At 41.5% G+C, this 23,527-nt stretch overlaps 2 protein-coding genes across 7 annotated transcripts in view; one reads left to right on the forward strand and one right to left on the reverse strand.

The window, feature by feature from the left end:
* The window catches only part of HBP1 (HMG-box transcription factor 1), a 30,197-nt gene extending 17,250 nt beyond the window's left edge, over positions 1-12,947 (forward strand). For 4 of the 6 annotated variants that reach the window (XM_036429727.2, XM_036429730.2, XM_036429729.2 and 1 more), the window contains exons 7-11: positions 154-310; positions 937-1,081; positions 5,259-5,576; positions 9,270-9,411; positions 11,580-12,947. In XM_036429727.2, coding sequence (XP_036285620.1) covers positions 154-310; positions 937-1,081; positions 5,259-5,576; positions 9,270-9,411; positions 11,580-11,597 — 780 coding nt within the window. In that variant the 3' untranslated portion in view covers positions 11,598-12,947. Of the gene's footprint in view, positions 1-153; positions 311-936; positions 1,082-5,258; positions 5,577-9,269; positions 9,531-10,719; positions 10,945-11,579 lie in introns of those variants that run through there. The other 2 variants (XR_004986590.2, XM_036429731.2) reach the window with 2 other exon arrangements.
* A 414-nt stretch (positions 12,948-13,361) lies between these two features.
* Positions 13,362-23,527, reverse strand: part of COG5 (component of oligomeric golgi complex 5) — a 135,033-nt gene continuing 124,867 nt past the window's right edge. Inside the window, exons 20-22 of the mRNA XM_036429725.2 lie at positions 20,656-20,782; positions 20,119-20,198; positions 13,362-13,872 (exon numbers count right to left, since the gene is read on the reverse strand). Of these exons, the coding sequence (XP_036285618.1) occupies positions 13,758-13,872; positions 20,119-20,198; positions 20,656-20,782 (322 nt within the window). The 3' untranslated portion in view covers positions 13,362-13,757. The remainder of the gene's footprint in view (positions 13,873-20,118; positions 20,199-20,655; positions 20,783-23,527) is intronic.

Below are 23,527 nucleotides of genomic sequence, written 5' to 3' on the forward strand. Positions count from 1 at the left end.
GCCTTTGTTCACGACTGGGTCACAAGCCCCATAAAGACAGGAATCCTTTTTGCTTATTTTTACCTTTTCTACAAAATCTTAACTGTAGTAGGAACGTCACTGTGTGTTAAATTGAATGTTGCCAATTCATTTAATATATGCATGTATTTTCAGGGCTATGGTTCCGATGGTCTGAAGTTGTTATCACATGAAGAAAGTGTATCATTTGGCGAGTCTGTACTGAAGTTAACTTTTGATCCTGGTACAGTAGAAGATGGTTTACTGACTGTAGAGTGTAAGCTGGACCACCCTTTCTATGTTAAAAATAAAGGTACGGCTTCAGTTTGAATTTGTAGTAACTTAAAAAAGAAATCTTAAATTTGTAATATGTCTTGTGGCATAATTCTTTGGTGGTTAAGAAAAAGAATTTGAAGGGAAAATTTCAAACTAAATAAAACTATCTTAGGAAATGCCCTCTGATGCTTAAATGTCTTAGTGGTAGTCAGACTGAGCTCTACTTCCGGTGGCTATCAAAAACTTCAATTCATGTAGCATGAATATCTTGGTATATAGTTTGGGGAAGGGAGTATTTTAGTAATTGCATTTTGGTTTAGGTTTACTAAATACGCTGTATACCCAAAACACTTCAGAGCCTTACTGCAATATCACCATGTTACACATAATGCTTCAAGAGTATTTCATGGTCTCACTTATTTTCATTTATGCTGATTGATAGAACCTATGAATAAAATGCTAAATTAAACTACATTTTGGAGGGTTAGTGCATTGCTTAAAGTAAATACTTAGTTGGCTTTATGGCAAATATAAATTACTTGTATTTGAAAAATCTCAACTTAAAACTTTTTTAAGACTCAAATGATATATCTCTCTTATAATAAATAATTTGGGTGCTTTCTGTCTATCCCCATCTTTGATGCAACTATTGTTTACCTTTAGGTTGGTCATCGTTTTATCCAAGTTTGACTGTGGTACAGCATGGCATTCCATGTTGTGAAATTCATATTGGTGATGTATGTCTACCTCCTGGACACCCTGATGCCATTAATTTTGATGATTCAGGTGTTTTTGATACATTTAAAAGGTAATACTGCACTAATTATCTTTTTTCTGTTAAAAATTTACCCTAAACCTCCCTAATGATTGCTAAGTCAAATATTTAAGAAGCTTTCAGAATTTTAAAAGAACTTTTAAAAGGACAATTGTACAACTTCCCAGGAGGCATCCAGAGAAAGTTTGTATGTTGATAGATATCTGGGATTTTAAGACTCATTCTTTCTTTAACCTAATTATCAAATCTAGAGGTATTAGGTAGAGAATTCTCAAGAGTTCCTGCCTGCTGTCTTTTAGATTTTATTTCAATTTAACTTAATAAAACATAAGGTAAACATATTTGTTTATCAAAAGAATAAGGAAGCCCTAACTTATTTGGCTTCAGTGGATTGAATATTGGCCTGAGGACTGAAAGGTCTTGGGTTTGATTCTGGTCAAGGGCATATGCCCGGGTTTCAGGCTCAAGGCGGCTGATCAATGATTCTCTGTCGTCATTGCTGTTTCGCTCCCTCTCCTTTCCTCTCTGAAATCAATAAAATATAATTAAAAGGAAAAAAATTAGTAAGACTATTTTAAAAAGCAGAGGCCATATGCTCAATAACATCTATAAGATTGGAGTCTAAATGCCATTTGAGTACATCCTCATATATTTTGAAAAACTAAAAAATGAGACAGTATTTTAAGGTCTGATACTCCTAATTATTTTTATCATGTAGATTAGTGATAACTCTTAAGTTTTGGTGAGAGTGTAAATAAAATTTTGGAAGATAATTTGGCTTTGTTTTACAACTCCGAATATCAGTAATCCCATTTCTCTGTAGAGGAATAAACTAGAGAAATAAACTATTATAGACTTGTGCTAGGAGATGAGTAGTTCATAGCTGTATTACTCATGTTAGCAAAACTTGGAAACAATATCACTATTCATTGGCTGGGGAGTAAATATATAAATTGTGTCATAATTGTACAGTGTAATTCTATGTCAGTGGAATATTAATGAACCTTAGCTATACATTTATAAACACCTGGATCAGATTTAGAAATAATATTAAGTAAAAATTAGTCTCAGAAATATACAGTATGGTTCTTTTTTTTTTTTATGGAATCAGATGTTCTTCGGAAATATATATAGCCCTAAACAGTTTTCTCAGTGGTTAGAGCATCTGCCCTCAAACTGAAGGGTCACAGGCTCGATTTCGGTCATGGGCATTACCCCAACAGACTTGTTCCCTGGCCTGGGTCTGGGTGCATATGGGAGGCAACCAATTGATGTGTCTCTCTCACATGGATGTTTCTCTTTATCTCTTCTCCCTTCCATTCTTTCTAAAAATCAGTTGGGGGGTCGGGGGAGGAGAAAATACTTGCAAAATTATAAATGTAATTACGTTTATATTATACTAGAGGCCTGGTGCACCGGGAAGAAGGGGGAGGGGGGGTTTCTCTCAGTCCAGTCTGCGCCCTCTTGCAGTCCTTGACCCCTCGGAGGATGTCCTCCTGCCGGCTTAGGTCTGCTCCCCACACAGTCTGGGAACTCTTGCTCTTTACTGCTCTCCAGCTGTGAGCCTCGCTTCTGGCTGAGCAGCACTCCCCATGTGGAAGTGAACTGACATCAGGGGACAGCTCCTGCATTGAGTGTCTAGCCCCTGGTGGTCAATGCGGATCATAGCGGCCAGTTGTTCTGGTCGTTCTGCCATAACAGTCGCTTAGGCTTTTATTATATAGACTAGAGGTCCAGTACATGAAATTCGTGTATTCAGGGGGCAGTCCCTCAGCCCGACCTGTGCCCTCACACTTGGGTAGTGTGACTAAGCCAGCAGAGAGACATCCTTTGCACTGCCATGGAGGGAGGAGAGGAGAGGCTTCCCACCACCGCGCTACCCTGGCCAGTGAGCCCAGCTTCTGGTTGAGCACCTGCCCCCTGGTGATCAGTGCACACCATAGCAACCGGCTGTTCCACCATTTGGTCGATCTGCATATTATCTATCCTTTTTACAAAAGATGATTAATATTTATATAATATATGTAATACATATACAGTTATGCTGGAGGTCTTCAAGACCACCCGCTGGGTTTGATGAGTCATTGGGAATCACAGGATTCAGCATATAGTCATATGGCTCTGATTTCTTCCAGTGAAAGGACACAAAGCAACATTGGGAAAAATGAAAGGTATGGGGTGAAATAAGCACAAGACCTGCGTATTTCTGTCAGCAGTGAGTTGTGACAAGCATGAAATGTGATCTGCCAGGGAATCTTGTTAGACACTCAGCAGGGTTATCTGTGTGTTTATTTGGATTTTTTTCCATTTATTTTAGAGAGAGTGGAAGGGGGAGAGAGAGAAACAGACTTTTATGTGATGTGTGAGAGACATTGATTGGTTGCCTTCCGCCTGTGCCCCAACGAGGCCAGAGTGAACCTTTAACCCAGGTGTGTACGACTGGAAACTGAACCCTCAACCCTTCAGAGCATGGGCCAACACTCTAACCCAGTGGTCGGCAAATTGCGGCTCGCTAGCCACAGTTTGCGGCTCTGTTGACGGAGTTTGCCAACCATTGTGTAAGGCATTACCCTTAGCCAGAAGTTTTGACTTCAGATTAAAGACATCAGTACACTATTAAAATGTGTTTTTTAAAGTGGTCAGCAAACTCAGTCAACGGAACGGCAAACTGCGGCGCCTGAGCTGCATGTGGCTCGCGAGCCTCAGTTTGCCGACCACTGATCAGCACAGTCCTTGGCATCAGGTATTTGTTGTTTTTTCAGAGAGAAATGTAGAGGGAGAGAAAAAGAGGAACATCAATCATGAGAGAATCATTGATTGACTGCTTCCTGCATGTTCCACACTGGGTATCAGGCATGTGCCCTTGAATCAAACCCAGGACCCTTCAGTCCACAAGCCAACAACACACTATCCACCGAGCCAAACCAGCTTAAGGCTATTTGGGAGCTGATAATGTAGGCCGCCTCAGGTTGGCACATACCACAGTTTCAAACTTCCAAAAGGGAAGCAGGTGTTTGGGGTGGACCGTATTGTTTGTGCACACAATGAGCCACTCCTCTCAGTTGTGGGATTGATTGGAACCTTCCAGAAATCCAAGTTAATCAAGGGACAACCTTCTAAGTAAATCTTTGAAAGGATAGCAATTAGGCCTGCTATTTTAAGTCTTTCTACAAAACAAAATATTATGTATTATTACCGTATATAATATTATCTATAATAATGAAAGTGTAATATGCTACTTAGGAAGTTTTTAAGTGAGAGCATGATTTGAAGAAGCCCTTTCAAGACATTGAGAATTAAGGCCAGTCTCCTAAGCATCAGGCAGGTTTAAAACAATTATTCTGTGAAGTTGACATTTCTGCTCAAGTAATATGACTAAACAAGCACTATGTATATAGTAGCTTATTTAATTTTCACTGCCCTGTTAGTAGATTATATTCTCATTTTACAGAGAGAGAAAACTAAAGCTGAGAGAGGGAAAAAGAATATTCCCCAAAAATAGCCAGTTAGTATCAGAACTAGGATTCAAGCCAGTAACTTATAAAGATTCCAAGTTTAGTATGCCATAATAGGTGCCTTCATTGAGTACCTATTAAATTATTAGGATATGTTATAATATAGGGTGGCTTTTGGGGAAGATTGATGTATGACTAAACAAATGACACAGATTACTATGCATTTTAAAGTTCTTTTAGCTGCACTTAACTACTGCAGTCTTTAAACATTATATATGCTTTCCACTTTAATTTTAGGCTTCTGTAGGCCAAGAAATTAGATTATAAAATTTGTCAAAAAGTGAATTCTAGCCCGGCTGGTGTGCTCAGTGGTTGAGCATCTATTCATGAACCAAAAGGTTACCAATTTGATTCCTGGTCAGGACACATACCTTTTTGTGCTCGATCCCTAGTTTCTATCACTCTTATTCCTCTCCCTTCCTCCCTCTCTCTCTCAAAAAAAAAAAAAACCTATAAAAAATACTGTTTTTAAAAAACGAATATAAACTAAGAATAAATGGGTGTCTGGGATCTGAAGAGAGACTAACTATGAATAAAGTGTGTGGAGTCAGTGTATACATCAATTTTCATTTTATAAGTAACTACCAATGGTGAAGTTGTTAGTGCTGGTGACATAGGGGGAAATACATTGAAATTCCCAATTAGATGCTAAAGGTTTGTAAGTTGAATTAAAACCATTTTTAAAATTTTTTTAGCTATGACTTCACACCTATGGATTCTTCCGCAGTCTATGTGCTAAGTAGTATGGCTCGTCAGCGTCGTGCATCTCTGTCATGTGGAGGACCTGGAGGTCAAGACTTCACAAGATCTGGATTCAGTAAAAACTGTGGCTCCCCTGGATCATCACAGCTCTCTTCCAGTTCTTTGTATGCTAAAGCTGTCAAAAACCACAGCTCAGGGACTGTGAGTGCCACTTCTCCTAACAAGTGCAAAAGACCAATGAATGCCTTCATGCTTTTTGCCAAAAAATACAGAGTTGAATATACTCAGATGTATCCAGGGAAAGATAACAGGTAAAAATAGTGATTATTCTAATAATTGGGTAACACTTCAATGTACTGTAGTTCACAGGAACCAGTGCAGTTTAACTTATTCTTCAGTAGCATTTATTATTGAATTCTTTGTTTTCTTAGGTTGACTTCAAAGTAAAAAGTTTAAGTGGAATTTTTAGGGTTATAATCCTATATAATAAAAGGCTAATATGCAAATTGTCCCCTTGCCTGGGAGTTCAACCAGGAGTTTGAGCAGGGGTTGGCCTTACCCTCAATTGCCCCCACCCTGATCAGGTGTGGGCTGGTCTGCCAACTGCCTGCAGCCCCTCCCCCTTGCCGGCCCAACCAGGGTTGGGTTGTCTGGACCCCACCCGCACACGAATTCATGCACCAGCACTCTGGTTATTTTAATATAGCTAGGCATTTTAAATTTTATACATAATGCCTAGGTATTGGACACTGAATGGTGAGGACCTGCTTTCTATAGTAGTAGTAAATATCATTCACTGACAATTCCATCTTTATTGAAAAACTTTGTAGAAAAGACTGGCCCTTTCTTGCAACAGATCTTATTATTTAACAATTGTGTCATAGTATGGAATGTTTAGGAATTGGCAATGATTTGTCAAAACTAAACCTAAAAGTATCCTCAGTAGAGCTCTGGAATAAAAATTAACTCTTGTCCTTCCTATTCTGTTTGCTATACACTTACCTCATCTCTTAGAATCCTCTCCAGCTCACTCCCTCTCAAACCATCCAAGTTCTACGTGGGTGAAAATATCTTCTTCCATCTTCCTGGTTTCCTGACAAACAAAAACTATCATTTCCTTTACTCATGATATCATGAGAAGTCAAATGGTTATCCATATAAAATTAATCAGGGTTGAATGTTTCATAAACTAGAGGCCTGGTGCATGACATCTGTGCACTAGGAGAGGTGGGAGTGTCTCTCAGACCTACCTGTACCCTCTTGCAGCGCAGGACCCCTCTGGGGATGTCCGCTGAGGGGTCCTTAGCACTTTTGTGGAGGTGGGAGAGGTTCCTGCCGCTGCACTCCCCAGCCATGAGCCCTGCTTCTAGCTGAGTGGTGCTCCCCCTATGGGAGTGCACTGACAACCGGGGGCAGCTCCTGCATTGAGCATCGGCCCCCTGGTGGTCAGTGTGCATCATAGTGACCTGTTCTGCCTTTCGGTCTATTTGCATATTAGCCTTTTATTATATGGGATTTGAGATGTAACTGATAACGATATATATATATATATATATATATATATATATATATATATATATAAATAAATAAAAGCCCAACAACTGGAACAGTATATGAGCAAGCTGTGGCTATGATGCGCACTGTGGCAGCCAACTAGCCCGATCACCCACATGAGCTCCCAACACCCCAATTAGAGGCAGGACTTGCCAGCCAACCACCTGCAGCACTCTACTCGCCCCCCCACCCCCTCTGGCTCAATGGGCCTCCATCCATGTGGGCCATCTGGACCCCACCTGTGCACAAATTCGTGCACCAGGCCTCTAATAGCATATTAGTTTGAGGTGTATAAACGATTCAATCTATATATATAAAGCCAGAGACCAATGGCCATAAGGACCATAATGACTGATTGCTATGATGTCCACTGTGGCCAGCAAACCAGCCCGATCAGGGGTTGGGCCCGCTGGCCAACCTCGCAACCCCTCCCACCTTCCAGCCTTCCCCTGATTAGAATCTCTCACCCAGTCAAGAGCAGGTCACTGGCTAAGCACACAGTCCCTTCACCCCCACTAACGCTGCCCCTGATCTGCCCCCCCACCACGATAGGCCCACAGTCCCTCCCTCCCAGCTGGGATGGGACTGGGCAGCCAACCTGCAGATCAGTCCCCCGACCTCATCGGGCAGGGCCAGGTGATCAACAGCCCATGGGCCCTCTCCCAGGCCGCTAGCCCCCGAATGACACCCTTCACCCCTATTTGGGGTGGGGCCAGCTGACCCATTACCCACAGCCCTTTCCCATATCTGGTCATGCCTCCAATTGACCCCCTCCCCAACCCCAATTGGGGGCAGAGCCCACTGGCCAATCGCCTGCAACCCCTTCCCCCAGCTGGCCCAGCCCTGATCGGCCCCAAATGGGGCAGGCCAATCTCATGCCATCTCCTTCTCCCAACAGGCCCAGCCCATACTCGCCTGGACCCCACCTTTGCACTGACCTCTAAAAGACACACACACACACACACACAAACGCGCGCGCCTAAGTGACTTACAACCAATTGCTATGATGTGCACTGATGCACTGACCACTACGTGACAGGTGCTCAATGCAGGAACTGCCCCCTGTGGTCCAATCTCCTGTGGTCCCTCCCCCCCACACGATTTCATGTACCAGGTCTCTAATATTTGTATATATTGCAAAATGATCGCAATACATCTAGTTAACATCCATCACCACACTAAATTTTTTTCTTGTAATGAGGATTTTTAAGACCCACTCTCTTAGCAATTTTCAAATAAGCAATACAGTACAATTCACACTGTTGTACATTGCATCCCCAGGACTTGATGTACCCTTGGACCATCTTTACCTATTTTGTCCCTGAATCTAATAACCACCAATGTTTTCATGAACTTGATTTTAAAAGTTAAAATGCATTTCTGATCTAAGAATTAACACATATTTGAATATTTATTGGTTTAATTGTTAAATGTATCAACCACTATATGGTACCTTTAACCTAGAGACTACAAAAACTGGCTTTTATTTTAATAAAGGGGGATGCAGCATTGTGTTTGGATTAAAGTGTTTTTTTTTTACACATTTACTTTTTTTTAGTTGCGTTTCTATAGTTACTGTTTCTTTAAAGCTCAGATGTGGATCTCTAGCTTCTCTGTCAATTAATGTAAAATCATCTGTATATACTTCATGCAGTCATTCCAGGACTTTTTGTTTTCTCTGAGTGTCATGAAATTAATAGTTGAAAGCTCTTCATAGAAGGAAAATGGTTTATGTCTACTCCTGAATGAGACTATTTTAGTAGGATTATTGGGAGCAGATTAACAAATACAGATTCTAGCTTTAAATTTCTATCATAATGTCTTACCACTTTGACTTCTTTCTCCTTGGAATTTATCCAGTTTTCTCAAGTGACTGCCTAAGGTTTATTTGGTCTTGTTTAAGAAGGTAAACAGTAATGTGTACATAGCTACTGCCACATTTTCACTGTGGTTGCATGAATGAAAAAGACTTGTTTTTTATCATTATCATTTGACAGGTTATAGACACAAAGTAAGAATAGCTTTTAATACAAGATGAATAATTTATGCTGCTGATATTGAGTACTGTCTGCCTTGATATCCTAAACATCTTTTAAAAACTAGAGTTTCAGGAAAGATCCAACAGTAATTTAAACCATTTCTATGAAATATTTAACTTCTTTCTTTAAATCTGAGCTTGGTAGAACATCCATTTTTTTAAGCCATTTTATATGTCCTTTGACAATTGGGAATGTTAGCACTATTCCAGGAGGCTTTAACTGCCAAGATTATAATGAATGGACCATATGACTAGAGATTTCCTGGAAATGACTACTATAGTTTTGCCTTTTCCCTCCTCTGTGTTGGATGATTTTTGTCTTTTTTTCTTTATATTTCTTCCTGAAGTAGCAGCACTTGAGTTTTGTGAAAAATTCTTATCTTCAGGATGGTGTAAATATTTATTTTTACAGAGCCATAAGTGTGATCCTTGGTGACAGGTGGAAGAAAATGAAGAATGAAGAGAGAAGGATGTATACGTTAGAAGCAAAGGCTTTGGCTGAAGAACAAAAACGTTTAAATCCTGACTGTTGGAAAAGGAAAAGAACCAATTCAGTATGTTTCAACAAGTAGTTGCTTAACTCTTCCCCAGAATTGTTCCGACATTGGAGCAGTTATAACCTTTAAAAGGTGTTGGTGCTGTTTCTCAGCCTTTTTGTACTTCAAAAACTAGTAATATTAGGTCTAGTAATAATGCCGTTTTCTAATACTTTTTAAAATCGAATTTATTTAAACAATACAACAAAATTTAATCAACAATATAGTTGCCGTTGTTTTCTACTACTTGTGCCGAACGCTCAGGAAGCATTTTAATCCCTCTGTTGTAAAATTCTTGTGATTTTGATGCAAAAAATTCGGTCAATGCATTTTTGAGGCATTCTTCATTATTAAATTTTTTTTCCAAGAAGAAAGTTTTGCAAAGAACGAAACAAATGGTAATCGGAAGGGGCAATATCAGGAGAATATGCAGGTTGAGGGAGAACTTCCCATTCCAACTGGCGCAGTTTTTCAGCAGTGATTCTTGCAGTATGCGGTCGTGCGTTATCGTTGTGAAGAATTACACCCTTCCGATTAATCAGCGCGGGTTCTTTTTCTCTTAAAGCTTGGGCTAACCTTTCCAATTGGGCACTATACACTGCACTTGTAATGGTTTGGTTAGATGGTAAAAGTTCATAATGAAGAATTCCTTTAAAATTCCACCAAACACACAACATCACTTTTTTCGCATGCAAGTCAGGTTTTGGCGTGGGCTGCGGAGCACCCATTCATCATCTCGGGTAACAATTTGCTCTAAAAACGGCAAACGGTTTTGACGAGAGAGGAGCGAACTGCAAATTGTGACTCTTTGATTACGGTTGTTGTCGGTCAACTCATGAGGAACCCATTTTCCAAACTTTTGGACTTTGCCAAGTGCACACAATTGATAAGATCTTGTTGGGTAATTTGAGGATTTTGCACCAAAAGAGCTTGAAGAGCTTCTTGATCAAAATTGGACACACAGCCTCGACCACTCTTGTCATCTAACGAAAAATTTCCCTCGCGAAATTTCTCAAACCAACGCTGGCATTTTCTGGCGCTAACTGCATCTTGACCAAGAGCACTACAGATGTTTTTTGCAGCCTCACTTGCTTTTCTTCCTAATTGGAACTCGTAAAGCATGCAGTGCCGAATATGCTCTTCATCTGCCATCTTAGCCCTAGTTTTGCAACAAAAACCAAACACAAACTTTTTCAAGCAAAACTTGTTAATTGCACTTCACATGTCCTGTAGATACCACGTGTTTGAAGGTTATGTCAATACAAGTCAACGCCAAGCAAGATTTTAAACGAATGTTTAAAAACGACATTAATTATTACTAGACCCAATATTTTTATACTATCATATCAGGCAGACTGCCTTTTCATCATTTTGTGCCATTTACTCTTTGAGCATGGAAGGTAGAAATGTCAGACATGCTTAAGAAGAATGCTTGTCCGAAAATGTTGAGGTATAAATAATTTTGGAATGTAGTATTTATTGCTTGTTGGGTGTTAATTAACTCAATGTCATTAGTAGGATTTTTTTTCTAAGTTGGAGTTGGTATGTCTCAACAGCCTTTTATTTTTCTTAATTGGGATTGATAGGTGTTGGAGGTGTAGGATACATTACCCAGCCTTCATGGGACTTCTGACATTTGTATATAATTTCTAGATTAAAAACCCCAGGAAAGAAGAAATAATAAACCCTAGAAAGAGTGGTAAAAAGTTTGCATTATAATAATGCTACCTTAATAGAACTGATTCTTAGAACTTTTTCATTACTAGACTGGCATCGCTTAAGTGTTTTTAGATTAATTACAAGAAAATGTAACATGATAGAACCGAAGGGAAGACCTCAGGAGGGCTATGTTTATGTCTGTTTCTTTACAGTAGCTTGCATTTCACATCTGTTTAAAGTTTTCAAAATTTATCTTAAGGAAGTAGTGAACAGATTCCAATATTAAAGGGTAGCTGAACTGGATTTTTGAAGTTATCCCTTTTTCTGCACATCCTAGTTAGTAATTTTTCTCTTCATTTTCATAAATTTTCTGATGCTTGAGCAATCAGATATTAGTGAACTTAAAATGCCCACCTCTAAGAAAGTGATTTTTTAAAAATAAACTTATAAACATTATTCATCTTAGCTTTCATTTGTAAAATTACTGATTTGTAAACATTCACTGAATTTTCATTTTATCTCCACAGGGCTCACAGCAACATTAAACCAGGATGCTTATATTAAATCTGCATTTGCATAAACAGACTGTTGATGGGAAGACTTAAGAGGACGTGGTCTCACCATTTGTCCAGAATTCGTGTGACCATAAGATACTGATAGCATTGGTCTTGAAATGATTTAATAATAAGAGTGAGGATTTGCTTTCTCCATTAGAGCATTAAGTAAGCTAAAACTATCAACATTGTAAACCAAATTGCCTTATTTTTCTTCCAAATTTCACATGTCTATCAGGTAATATAGGCTTGAAAATTTAAATCCTGTGGTGCTAAAGTACAGTAGAGAGGAGAAGTGTATACATGTTTTATTTTAAATTGTACAAAAGGGGAACTTAAAAATATGTAACTGCTGTTAATACATTGGCTCCTTACTGCTTATTAATCTGTATTGTATACATTATGGAATGAAACAGAAGCTGGGAGTTGGCCTTTCTGAGCAACCACCACATGGCTCAGCATCTGTGCCAAACACAGGAGCTCCTAGTCTGGCCAGTGCCAAGAGGCTAGCAGAACATGTGGCTGGCAGGCTGGCAGGCAGGCAGCTGGTGTCAGCCTCCCAGCAGAAGGGGCCACCTGCTGTAGTTGCCTGAGCATGCCGAGTGTATGCACCAGGTGGCAGCACCCATCCATTATTCCCGGTGGAGACCTAGCCCAGGCCAAGGTGAAGTTAATAGCATTGAGATATAGTCACTGTAATGGTGCTATTAACAGTTGATACCATTGTATTTTTAAACTTTGTGTTCTATATCTCCTCAGCTACATATCTTAAATATGTTATTTTGTCATCATATCTTTATGGTGGGGGCAGACTTTGCACTTACTGCAGTGCAACACTTGCACTTTACTTTCCTCCAACTGTCTGAAATTAGAGCAAATACATTGGCAATACAGCTGCTTTTGCTCTGAGCTACAATCATGGCTTTTCATGTTACTTACCAAGTGGTGTTTCTGGTTAGGAATCACAGCTGTAAAATTGATTTCAGTTCATTACACTTCATGATGTTGCCCCTAAATTTTGCACACTATATTCTTGTATATTATTTCAAATAAAATGAAAAAAAATTGTTAATCTCTGACGTCTGCTGATTGATTTTGACTGAACATTATATATGAGATGCCAGAATATAAAGCTCCGGGATGAAAAATAAGTTGATGGGGTTTTAAGCATCAAGTTAAAAATGTTAACAGGACAAGGGCAATAGAAAAATAATGACCTAGATTATCTAATATCAAAACCTTTGTAAAATAAAAATTGCTTTTATTTATAACTTGGTATCTCTGTTACAAAGTTTAACCGCCATAAAAGTCTGCTTTTAATAAAATGACAGTGTAAAGACAGCTTGCTCTAGATTTATTAGATACATTATGACACACAGTATTTAAACATTTAGCTCTACATCTCTGCTTTTAGGATGTGCCAGTGGTTCCCAAACTTTATTGCATATTGGAAACACTTGGAAATGTTCTTTAAAAATACTCATGCCTGGCTCCTATGGGGTACAAATCAATCAATATTAAGCTTTCATTTAAATATATTTTTTTATTGATATTTTACAGAGAGGAAGGGGGAGAGAGCTAGAAACGTCGATGAGAGAGAAACATCGACCAGCTGCCTCTTGCACACCCCCTATCGGGGATGTGCCAGCAATCAAGGTACATGCCCTTTACCGGAATCGAACCTGGGACCTTTCAGTCCGCAGACCGACGCTCTACCATTGAGCCAAACCGGTTTCGGCTAATATTAAGCTTTTAAAAAGCTTCCCTCACTGATTGTAATATGCAGATGTGGAAACCGCTGGCTACATACCTAGTGAGGAAGAAAGTAGGTTGGGGGAAACGGCACTTACTGTATATTTATTACCTGGCCATATACCCTTAAAAAGCAGTGGGTGCAGGAATTTTAGCTAGCCTTGTAGAAAAGTCTGAAAGGAGAGAAAAGAGTTGGATGTCTTTCTGGAAAATCGGGCCCCTAGTGTTGGAAAGTGATGGTGATTTTTTACATTGTATGCTACTTAATTAGAAGGGCTGAAGAGATCAACAGAAAAAGACCAATAGAGAATACAGAAAAGTTGGTTACATTCTTAAAACAGTGAATACTAGCTGTCTTTGGGTTAGCAACAAATGGAGATTAAGAAATACTTCACATTATTACTGAAGAGCAGACATAGCTTTCTGAAGCAGTTGAACCATTATGGGATACACTGGCGCAAATTCTTTGCCTTCTCTACTTCTTACTGACTGAACATAAGCCTCCAGGGCTCCCCTGAAAACCAAAATGAAAACAATGTCAAAAATTATACAGATAAAAGAGGTTAAAGAGTATCAATATACAAAACAAAAAAATAAAATTAGAAGTTTAAGCCAAAAAAAAAAATCAATATACAAAAGAAAGAAGTCCATTTCTGGAATTGCTCTGCCCAGTTCCATAAGCTGAGTGACCATCAAACATTCATTGGTAGTGTTAACTATGGTTAAAATGCAAAAACGAAACCTTTTTTCAGTCTGCGTCGTATGTAGTGGTCTAATTATATCATCAGGCTCTGACCTCTGAGGCAGTTTTCCATTTCCCTGTACTCTATTTCTCTATTAGTCTTCTGAAAAGCCATATGCAGCTTGGACCTACTGAGAGCGCACACCATAGGAAGGCATGTTCAGGAGCGGGCTCTCGGGTGTGCACTATATTATTATTTGATGAACCTGCGAGGAAAATTGCTCTTGGGCTCAAACTTTTGAATTCACTCAAGGGTATGTGGTACCAGCCAGTTATTTATGATTATAATATTCCCATGAATTATATCGGGGTTAGCCAACCACCCACAGGCCAAATCCCGCTCTATGTATGTTCACTTACGTATTGTCTGTGGTAGCTTTGACACTACACTGGGTAGGCAGAGGCCATATGGTCTGCAAAGCCTAAAATATTTAGTAAGTGGCCTTATGGAAAAAGTTTTCAAACCCTTAACCAGATGTTCTAAGTGTCAGATCATGTTTAAGTGGAGCTAAACCAATGGTTAACGGTTTTTTTTTATTTTTTATTATTCGTCTACTTAAGTCCAGGTAAAACAAATTTTTATCATTGTTAAAAAGTTTCACAGCTCTGAGATTACAAAATTTCTACGAAGATGTAAGTTAATACCATTAGCTCACATACTCTGTCTCAACTCCCATCTAGTATTTCTCAACTGGTTGTTTTGCTCCCAAACACTGAAAATATTGATACCTGGTCAGGTTTGGTCATTATTTTCACTTAACTGTGGGGAATGTACTTACCCGGAGTCTGCCGGCTCCCCACTCACTCTGCAGTGCCCCTCCCACTCCACTATCTACTTTCACAGTCTCAGCCACTACATACATAATTTAATCTCCAATCTCTTATTTCTGGCCCTGACCTCCCTCCTGATTTCTGCTGCTACCTGTATTCTGGATATTTTGGCCTTTTTCCCCCCTAAGAATAACAATGAGGTATCACCTCATACCTGTCAGAAATGGCTACCATAACAAATCAACAAATGATAAGCATTGGCTAGGAGGTGGAGAAAAGGGAACCCTAGTAACTGCTGGTGGGAATGCAAACTGGTGCAGCCATTATGGAAAAAAGATTGAGTTTTCTCAAGAAATTAAATATGGAACTTCCATTTGATCCAGTGATTTCACTTATAGAAATAATAGCCTAAGAAATCAGAAACACCAATCAGAAAGAAGATAGGTAGCCATATGTTCATAGCAGCACAACTTACAATAGCTAAGATTTGGAAATAGCCCTAGTGTCCATCAGCAGATGAGTGGATAAAAAAGCAGTGGTACATTTATGCAATGGAATACTACACAGCAGTAAAAAGGAACTCTAATCATTTGCAACAGCATGGATGCATCTGGAGAGCTTTATGCTAAGCAAAATAAGCCAGAGAAAGGTAAGTATCACATGCTCTCACTCATATGTGTAATCTAATGAACAACATAGATCCAGAGACTTAGGAACAGACTGTGGAATATCAGAGGGAAGACAGGGGAGGGTGGATGGGAAGAAATCAACCAAAGAACTAGTGTGCATATATGCACATTAACAATAGTGTGGTGAAGGCTTGGGGCAGGGAGCAGGCTAGAAGGGGTCAATGGGGGGGAGGGATAATATGTAGTACTTTCAATAATAAAGATTTAAAATAAAAAAAGAAATATAGGCAGACACAATATTAATGAAAAGGAAAGCAAAAGTGCAGAAGAAAGTAAAGGAGAAACATGATTGATGGAGTCCCTGAAAGAAGCAAAGGTGTGTACAATGGAATGGAATACTCCAAGAGAATAATCTTTTGTGAGATGCCTAGCTCATGTCAGAGCTGGGCTTTAATGAAGCTATTTCTTTATGGGGGGGGAAAAAGTTACTTCTAGTAACTCTTCAGGTTGCTATGGCCCTCTCAAAATTTAGTCCCTGGAGATTTATGCACAGTGAAAAAATCCCCAAGGGCCCCAACTGTCTGAGACAATAATGTGGGTGTGGGTGTATACTGGGTATCCAAACAAGTGTATACACACTTCAATAGTTGTAGTTGTAGGTTCTATTATAGTTTGAAAATGAACTGTATTTGCCTTTATAATTATTCAAAGTGTGCACACATTTTGGGGGGACACCCTGTATACACCAATTCTCAGAAATATAGATGTTCTGAAGTGAATGGATTATATGTTTTAATACAATACAAAAATCTATTTAGCAGTTTCATTTGATTTCAAAAGGATAAGGCCTATGAACTACACAATATGTAGAAAAAAGTTCAGAAATGAGCTTGGTTAGTTTTTTTGTTATTCGTCAAAAACACCCTTAGAACTATGAAAAGAAAAGCAGATTAAAATCGCCCTCCCACATAAAATCAGAGTGAGATTTTCAAGCAATTATTAAATTACTTCATTTGCTTGAGCAAAACATCAGCTTTCTTGAAAGTTAGAACCAGTCCCAATGCTGGTTTGTAACAAAAAAGGACTATTAGCACCCTTATTGAAAAAAAAAAAAATTAGTACAGGAATTGTGCGAACAACTAGTAGAGGAATAGTCTGTCACTTGGTAACACTGCTCTGTGGAGGCTTTTAAGGAACCCAAGATGGATTCTGTCAGGCACTAAGTGTCAGTGGACTTCGTACTGAAATACATAAATGACTTCAAGATCCACCACGAGCTTCACAGGCAGGTAGGTCCTCACTTTCCCTGGCTCTCTCCTCCCTTTGGTCTCATCTCAGGCACCCAGTTTCCAGAACTGGCAGGTACCTAGTGCCACAGGGACATCAGGAGGAGAGACCAATCCTTACCCTCCATCTACAGGGATTTGAGGAAATGATTCCTATCTGTTGGGCCTGGACCAGGGCAGCAGGGCAGGGGTCCAGGGACGCACCTGTACTGAGAAGAGTATGATAATTGTATGTATAAGAAGTACCAGTTGGCAAATAAAGTCTGTAAACATTTTTTACAGCTTCTACTTAGGCCAAGGAAATGCAAAGGACAAGAGGGTCACAATAAAAAGAGTTGCTGCTCCATTACAAACATCAAGTCTAAACGGGCTTGAGGCCAGTACTCACACTTCTGCAAATATTTAGAAATCTTTTCATCAAAAACTCAGCCTTCATCTTTACTCAGAACACATTCAACAGTTACAGATCCACAGTCTTCCCTGGAGGGAGTGGAGGGGGGCAGCCTTTTATACCGGTCCCCGAGGGCACGCAGGTCTGGAGGACCTGACTGGTGGGAGCTGAGTAGGTACCACTTGGCCCCAGGAGTCAGTAATTACTCTAATTTTAAAATTAACTTGGCCAGTGTCCACTCAAGCTCTAAAGAAACATCTGGTGTCAGAAGGAAACAGACAGAAAGGCAGAAGAGCGTTCATCATTTGCTATTCATTCCGCAGCAGCAGTCCCACGACCCTCAATTTGTCCTAGTTTATGACAACCTCGCATACTGTGCCGGGAGGAACAGGGAGTATATAACAAGGTTTGCCCCAGAAGCTAAAATAAATTTACTGACATTTAAAGAGCAAGGCTCACCCTGGGTTTATCTACAGGGGAAAGAACACATCAGCGGTCCTGGGTGCAGGGACCAAGTCAGTTCGCAGCAGCAGACGGGAGGGAACATGCTCAAGGACAGAGCTCCCTGCCTGGCCAACCGCTGGGCGGCAGCAGGAGCCGCTGCTCGGAGCATGGAGATTCTGCTATCAGACGTGTGGGGAGATGGAGAGACCTTATTTAAAAAGCATGACATTATTTCTTAGCATGATTTTCAGTTGCTAAATATAGGCTTAGCAACAGCATTGCTGATGCCATCACCCGGGAGACATTTTTTAAAAGAAGAAAAAGGATTTGTGATGTGTCCACAGCAGGACAACTATTGTGAACTAATTTCAACTTGTTAAGAAAATAAAAATGAACTGTGTTCAATGAACTAAATTCTAAATACTCTTCTAGTACCAAGGGGGTGGCAGCAGAGTGAGTCTTTGGGACTCAGTACAAAATTCCACAAATTGCCCTAACCGGTTTGGCTCAGTGGATAAAGCATCCACCTGCGGAATGAAGGGTCCCAGGTTCGATTCCGGCCCAGGGCATGTACCTCGGTTGCAGGCACATCCCCAGTAGGGAGTGTGCAGGAGGCAGCTATCGATGTTTCTCTCTCATCAATGTTTCTAACTCTCTATCACTCTCCCTTTCTCTCTGTAAAAATTCAATAAAATATTTTTTTTAAACCCACAAATTCATTGCAAATCCCTGGGTTAGCCCAGGCCCAAAAACCTTTTCTGAAGCCATTTTCACCATCTCTTGAGCTTGGAGGCTCCTTTCTCACTTCCCGGTCAGATGCTTACAGCTGAGAAGAGGTAACAGATAAGCAAGGATGAAGAGCAGGGCCCGAGCGAATCTGCTCTTTATTCTCAGAGGCGCATGGAGAGCGAGTGGCTCAGGGCCTCTCCCTGAGGCTGGGCTGATGCTCCTCAAGGACCTCTCACAGCCTCCCTCCGGGTGCAGTCTTTCACCTGACACCTGTCTTTTCCCTGGTGCTGCAGAGCTGCCTGGGCAGCTATAAGAAATCCTAGGCCAGGTCCAAGCTTAAGAGATTCTCAGGTAGTCAAGGCTGTGGCCCGAACGCCACATTTCTGAGAGCTCTATCGCCTGCACTTAGGCTCAAGAAAGCCTTGCTCGGGGCTGTGGCCCCCATCAACGTCATCAGGACCCTCTGGGGAACTGAAAACCGTTTCAAGAGCTCTGAAGAGGTACAGCTGATGGATTTGGAGGGTGACAGTGAGGAGGAGCTGAATGATGACTATAAGGTTCTAGCTTGCTTGGTAGGTGATGGTGCCACTTTATCTAAGACATGGTGTCTTAGGACATTGAGCAAGTTGAGAGGAAGAGCATATACATTCACTTTTGGGTGAGATTTCTGGGTCACTTTGAGTGGTGACATATGACAGCAAGTTTGCTGGCCTAAGGCCCCAGGCAGTCGAGGCACATTGCAGACCTGGGAGCCACTGGACAGAAGAGACCACCAGAGCCATGCGTCTGGATGAGCTCGTGTGGGAACCGAAGTACAGGAGAACGTGAAGGAAAGTGAGCCAAGAGCAAACTGTGGGAAACAAAGGCACTTAAGGAGTGGGCAGAGCCAACTCAGCCAATGAGATGGAGGAAAATAATGGCCAGAAAGGTGATGTCGTGGAAGCTCCTAGAAGGCAGGGCTGTGTCTGTTTGCTCTGTGTCCTCAGGGCCTGGCACAGAGTGAGCATCAAGGAGGTGTTCTGTCAGGAGTCGAGGAGGAGTTTCAAGAAGGAAGCACTGGTCAACTCCAGCCAAAGCTGCACAGTGTGAGAACAGAAATGCCTAGGTTGGGGGCTAAGAAGTCTTTGGAGATCATGGTGAAAACAATTTCAGAGGAGAATGCTGATGGAAGAGAGATGCTTACTAAGTTATATGTGACAATTAAAACCTCCCGCCCTGGGCGTGGCCGAGTGGAAGGGGTGTGTCTGTGCACATGCGTACACACACAGATTCATTTGTGGGCACCACTGGAGGGCACGTGGCATCTAAATAGCTGCTGGGTTATCTTTGTTTTCTACTAAGAACTTCATCATGTTTGAGTATTTTCAAAAGTTTATTCATATATGTGCTCCACTAAGTCAGTAACTGCAACCCATGAAAATGAAGCAGAAAATGAGGAGCCAAGACAACGAGGAGCCTTTTCACAGCTGAAGTTGGTTTTCAAAATGAGAAGTGCATAGTTCTCAGGGCTGCATCAGGCATGGGGCAGCACAGAGGGATGTGAAGATGTGGAAGTGAAGGAACCGGAAAGCAAAAATGCTGTCTGTGCCCAACGGTTCAGACTGTCGGGTGCTCCAGCGCGCGTGCCCGTGCAGTGAGGTGCCTGACGCGAGGAGGTGCCGCCACATGTACACATCCACCCAGGCACTCTTCCTCCCTCTTCCCCTGCGTCTCCTGCTCTCCCTGGGCTTCTAGAAGAGACAGGTGCTCGCGGACCCCAAGGCTTTACCTGATGAGGAGGAGTCTGTCCTTTTCAGATGGGTGGTCATCCAGCCACTGGGAGAAGCGTGCATGGGACCACTCTGCCCTCTGAAGGTGGAAACACAGTTAGAGAAGAGCATGCACCATTCTTGGGTGAATGGCACAAGTACTGGTTCAAAAAGCACTCTCCAGAACTCCCAAGGTGAAATCACCTCCTATCCCCGCCTGAGGGAAGGTGGCTCAGCCCGTGGGCACCGTCCTGACTCCCGAGGAGCCCCTTGGATTTGCCGATTGAAGGTAGATGAGCAAAAGAAATAGGGTCTCTATCAAAAAAGCTTTATGAACATAAATTACTTGACATTATTATTTAAAGGGCTAATTCTGGATTCATCAGGCACTTCTTACACTGCAGAGCAATGGGAATTTCCTTTCCTTAGTGATTCACTGCTAAGACAGAAATCCATGACTAAAGAGGACAAAGAGGAGGCCAGAAATGCATTCAGTGAATAGGGCACTGTGTTCAGAAAGAGGGAAGCTTAACAGGATTGTGGCTTTCCTTTATTACCTGGAAGGGAGATTTCAGCTCAGGGGGTGCTCTTGTGAACAAAAACTGAATAATGATGCTGAATGGAATGGTGTCTCCCAGAGCAGGACTACTGGCCACATGTTCACTTGTCTGGAAGAGCAGGGGTCTGCAAGAGGAAAACATGGATGTTACTTCATGCGTTCAACACTGAAAGAGGTGATTTGGTGGAAAAGTTATGATAGCATATTAATACAGGATAGAACAGCATAGGAGTATAACAGTGTAATAGAAGAAGGAATAATAGCATTCTTTCTGAACTGGTCAATTCTTAACCATTTTTTAACATCACATTCCACATGGATACACATGTGCATCACACACTCTGGCAAGCTAACCTGTCCTTCAGCTTGTCCTCTCTAAGGCACTTCCAAGCCTAGCACAAGTAGCAGTCATTTGCAGATCACTCTCTGTATTTTATGCTGGGTGTCCCGGGCAGGACACAGGTGGTGGATGACCTTGGCCTGCAATTCCCATGAAGTACCTCCTCCATAAGTCACATCCACGAGGGGCAGACTCATTAGGCACCAGAGCCCTGCTGAAGCAAATCCTGTGCTGTGGTGTCAGCCTCTGAACAGCACATCCACCACTCTAGTCATGGCCAGGCCTCCCAGCCCGCTGGCCTGGAAATAAATCACTCCCAATGACATGTCAACAGCAATCAAGGCCCAACTACAACAGGAGGGTGCACATAGCACGAACAGGGGTGAGGGTGTGCTCCTGAAACACCCAGCACAGCTGAGGAGGCTGTGCCACTGAGCCCTACAGGACACCTACAAGATTAAGACATATAAAAGCTCTTCCTAATACATAAAAATTAACACTGGGAGGCTGCCAAAATGAGGAGATAAAGAATTGAAAAAGACTTCATAAAAAGAACTAAATGAGACAGAGAGAGAGAGAAAGGGGGGGGGGGGGGGGAAGTACAAATAGGTTGTTACAGAACAGTCATGCAGCATAGGAAATATAATCAATAATATTCTACGGGTACCAGATTTATCAGTGTGATCACTTCATAATTTATATAAATGTCTAATCACTGAGTTGTACACCTGAAATTAATATAATACTGTATGTCAACTGTAATCAAAAAATAAAAAAAATACTTTTTAAAAAGAACCTGTAAAAAATGTTTACAGGATACCATTTGAAGCCCATGAAATTTTTATCTTTTTAGGTACCCCAAATTCTCTCTTTGGGTCAAAGTAGACTCCAGTTACCTCCATACCTGAACCATATCCTCACAGCCTCTTTGGGGATTATTTTTACTTGGCATGGCCCGAAGTTCTTGGGGGCAGCCAGAGGTACTGTCTTAAAGGACTCTGGAGACTGATCTGGCTGGGATGAGGATGAGGCTGCATCCCAGTTCCACTTTACACAGACTGGCCACCTCTTGTCCCAGCAGGGGAAGCTGAAAGGTCCCTGCGTGCTCAGCAGCAGGCTTTCCCAGGTGGCTCCCTGGAACTGCAGATGGAGCATGTGGCCCACCAGTCTGCTTCCTGCACCACGGACAAGATGCTCCCACATCTGAACTGTAAAAAGGAGAAGCCGTGGGGACAGGGTCATACCGCAGGCTGGCAGGCTTAAGGCTGCTCTGAGGGAGTAGGGAGAGAGGGGAACTCATGCCTTCACTTCTCTCCCCGCTTTCCTGGTTCTGTGGCCTTCCCCTGTCCCCAGAAAAGCCCACTCTTGCCTGTGCCACATGACAGGGTAGGATTCATCTTGACTTAAGGAGACTTGGGAGGCCAGCCCTGAATGACGGTCTCTGACTTACTGAAGGACAGCCGTACGGAATCTTTTCTGCCTCAACAACAGGAAGATGATCAAGGATTTCAGTCCCATCTCTCCTGGTGCTCCCTAAATGAAGTCCCATGTAAAAGGGCTTCCAAATGAAGTACTAAGGAACACTGAACTTCCTCGTAGGATTAGATATATTTCCTGCCTTCTGAAAATGAGAATTACATGCTGATTCTGTTTCTCTTTTATTGTTGGCTTCAGGAACTTAAAAGTCAAATTGGGAACGTACCTATAGCAATTAAATAGTTTTATGGTTTGAATATTTGTGTTTTCCTACAATATACTCTTGATGCAAATTGCAATGACACAATGGACAAAAAGAAGGGAAGGAAGGGAGACGGGGGAAAGGAACGGTCTGCAATATGCCACCTAGTAGGCGGACAGATGAGAGGTTGCTGGCTGAGAGGCCTGCAGAAGCCAGGCCTGGTAACACCCAGCTCACTCTAAAACGGGATCTTTTAGTCCATCACCTGCCCCTTCGGAGCTCTGAGTCACAGCAGTGATTTTTCTGCAAAGACCAAATCTTCGCCCCTGCCACTCACAGGACTGCCAAACAGCCATAGAAAGCAAAACTAAATTTGATTCAAGATTATGCATCACTGACATAACTGTAAACATCAGATGCAGACATTTCTGGTGCTTTTTAAATAGTCTGACAGACACAGCATGAAAACCACCCTTCTCCCTGAATCCAAGTGGAATCTGAAATACCAGCAATTTAAAAAATAAATTACCATTTGAGATAATATAAGGAACAAAAAAAGGTTAATTAAGGTGCTATAAAATGCTGGTACCGCACAAGCCGCAGTATCATTTTTAGAGAAAAAGAAATACAGCAGCATTTTCAAGGTTAAACTTTACAGCCAGCATGTAGTCTTAACTAATCGAGTACTGGGTCCCATTAGAAAAAGCTGCATTCCCAGTAGGGGGTCTCCACAGCTAAGTGACATAGCTATGTAGCTGTAAGTCTTCTGTTAAGGACAATTACCAAGAAAGACAAAAGCCCTGCTGCTCGTATGTGCATACTCAACATCAGCGGTGGCCCATTCCACCTGTT

The sequence above is a fragment of the Pipistrellus kuhlii genome, unplaced genomic scaffold (genome assembly GCF_014108245.1).
Source record: "Pipistrellus kuhlii isolate mPipKuh1 unplaced genomic scaffold, mPipKuh1.p scaffold_m20_p_10, whole genome shotgun sequence".
NCBI classification, from domain to species: Eukaryota; Metazoa; Chordata; class Mammalia; order Chiroptera; family Vespertilionidae; genus Pipistrellus; species Pipistrellus kuhlii.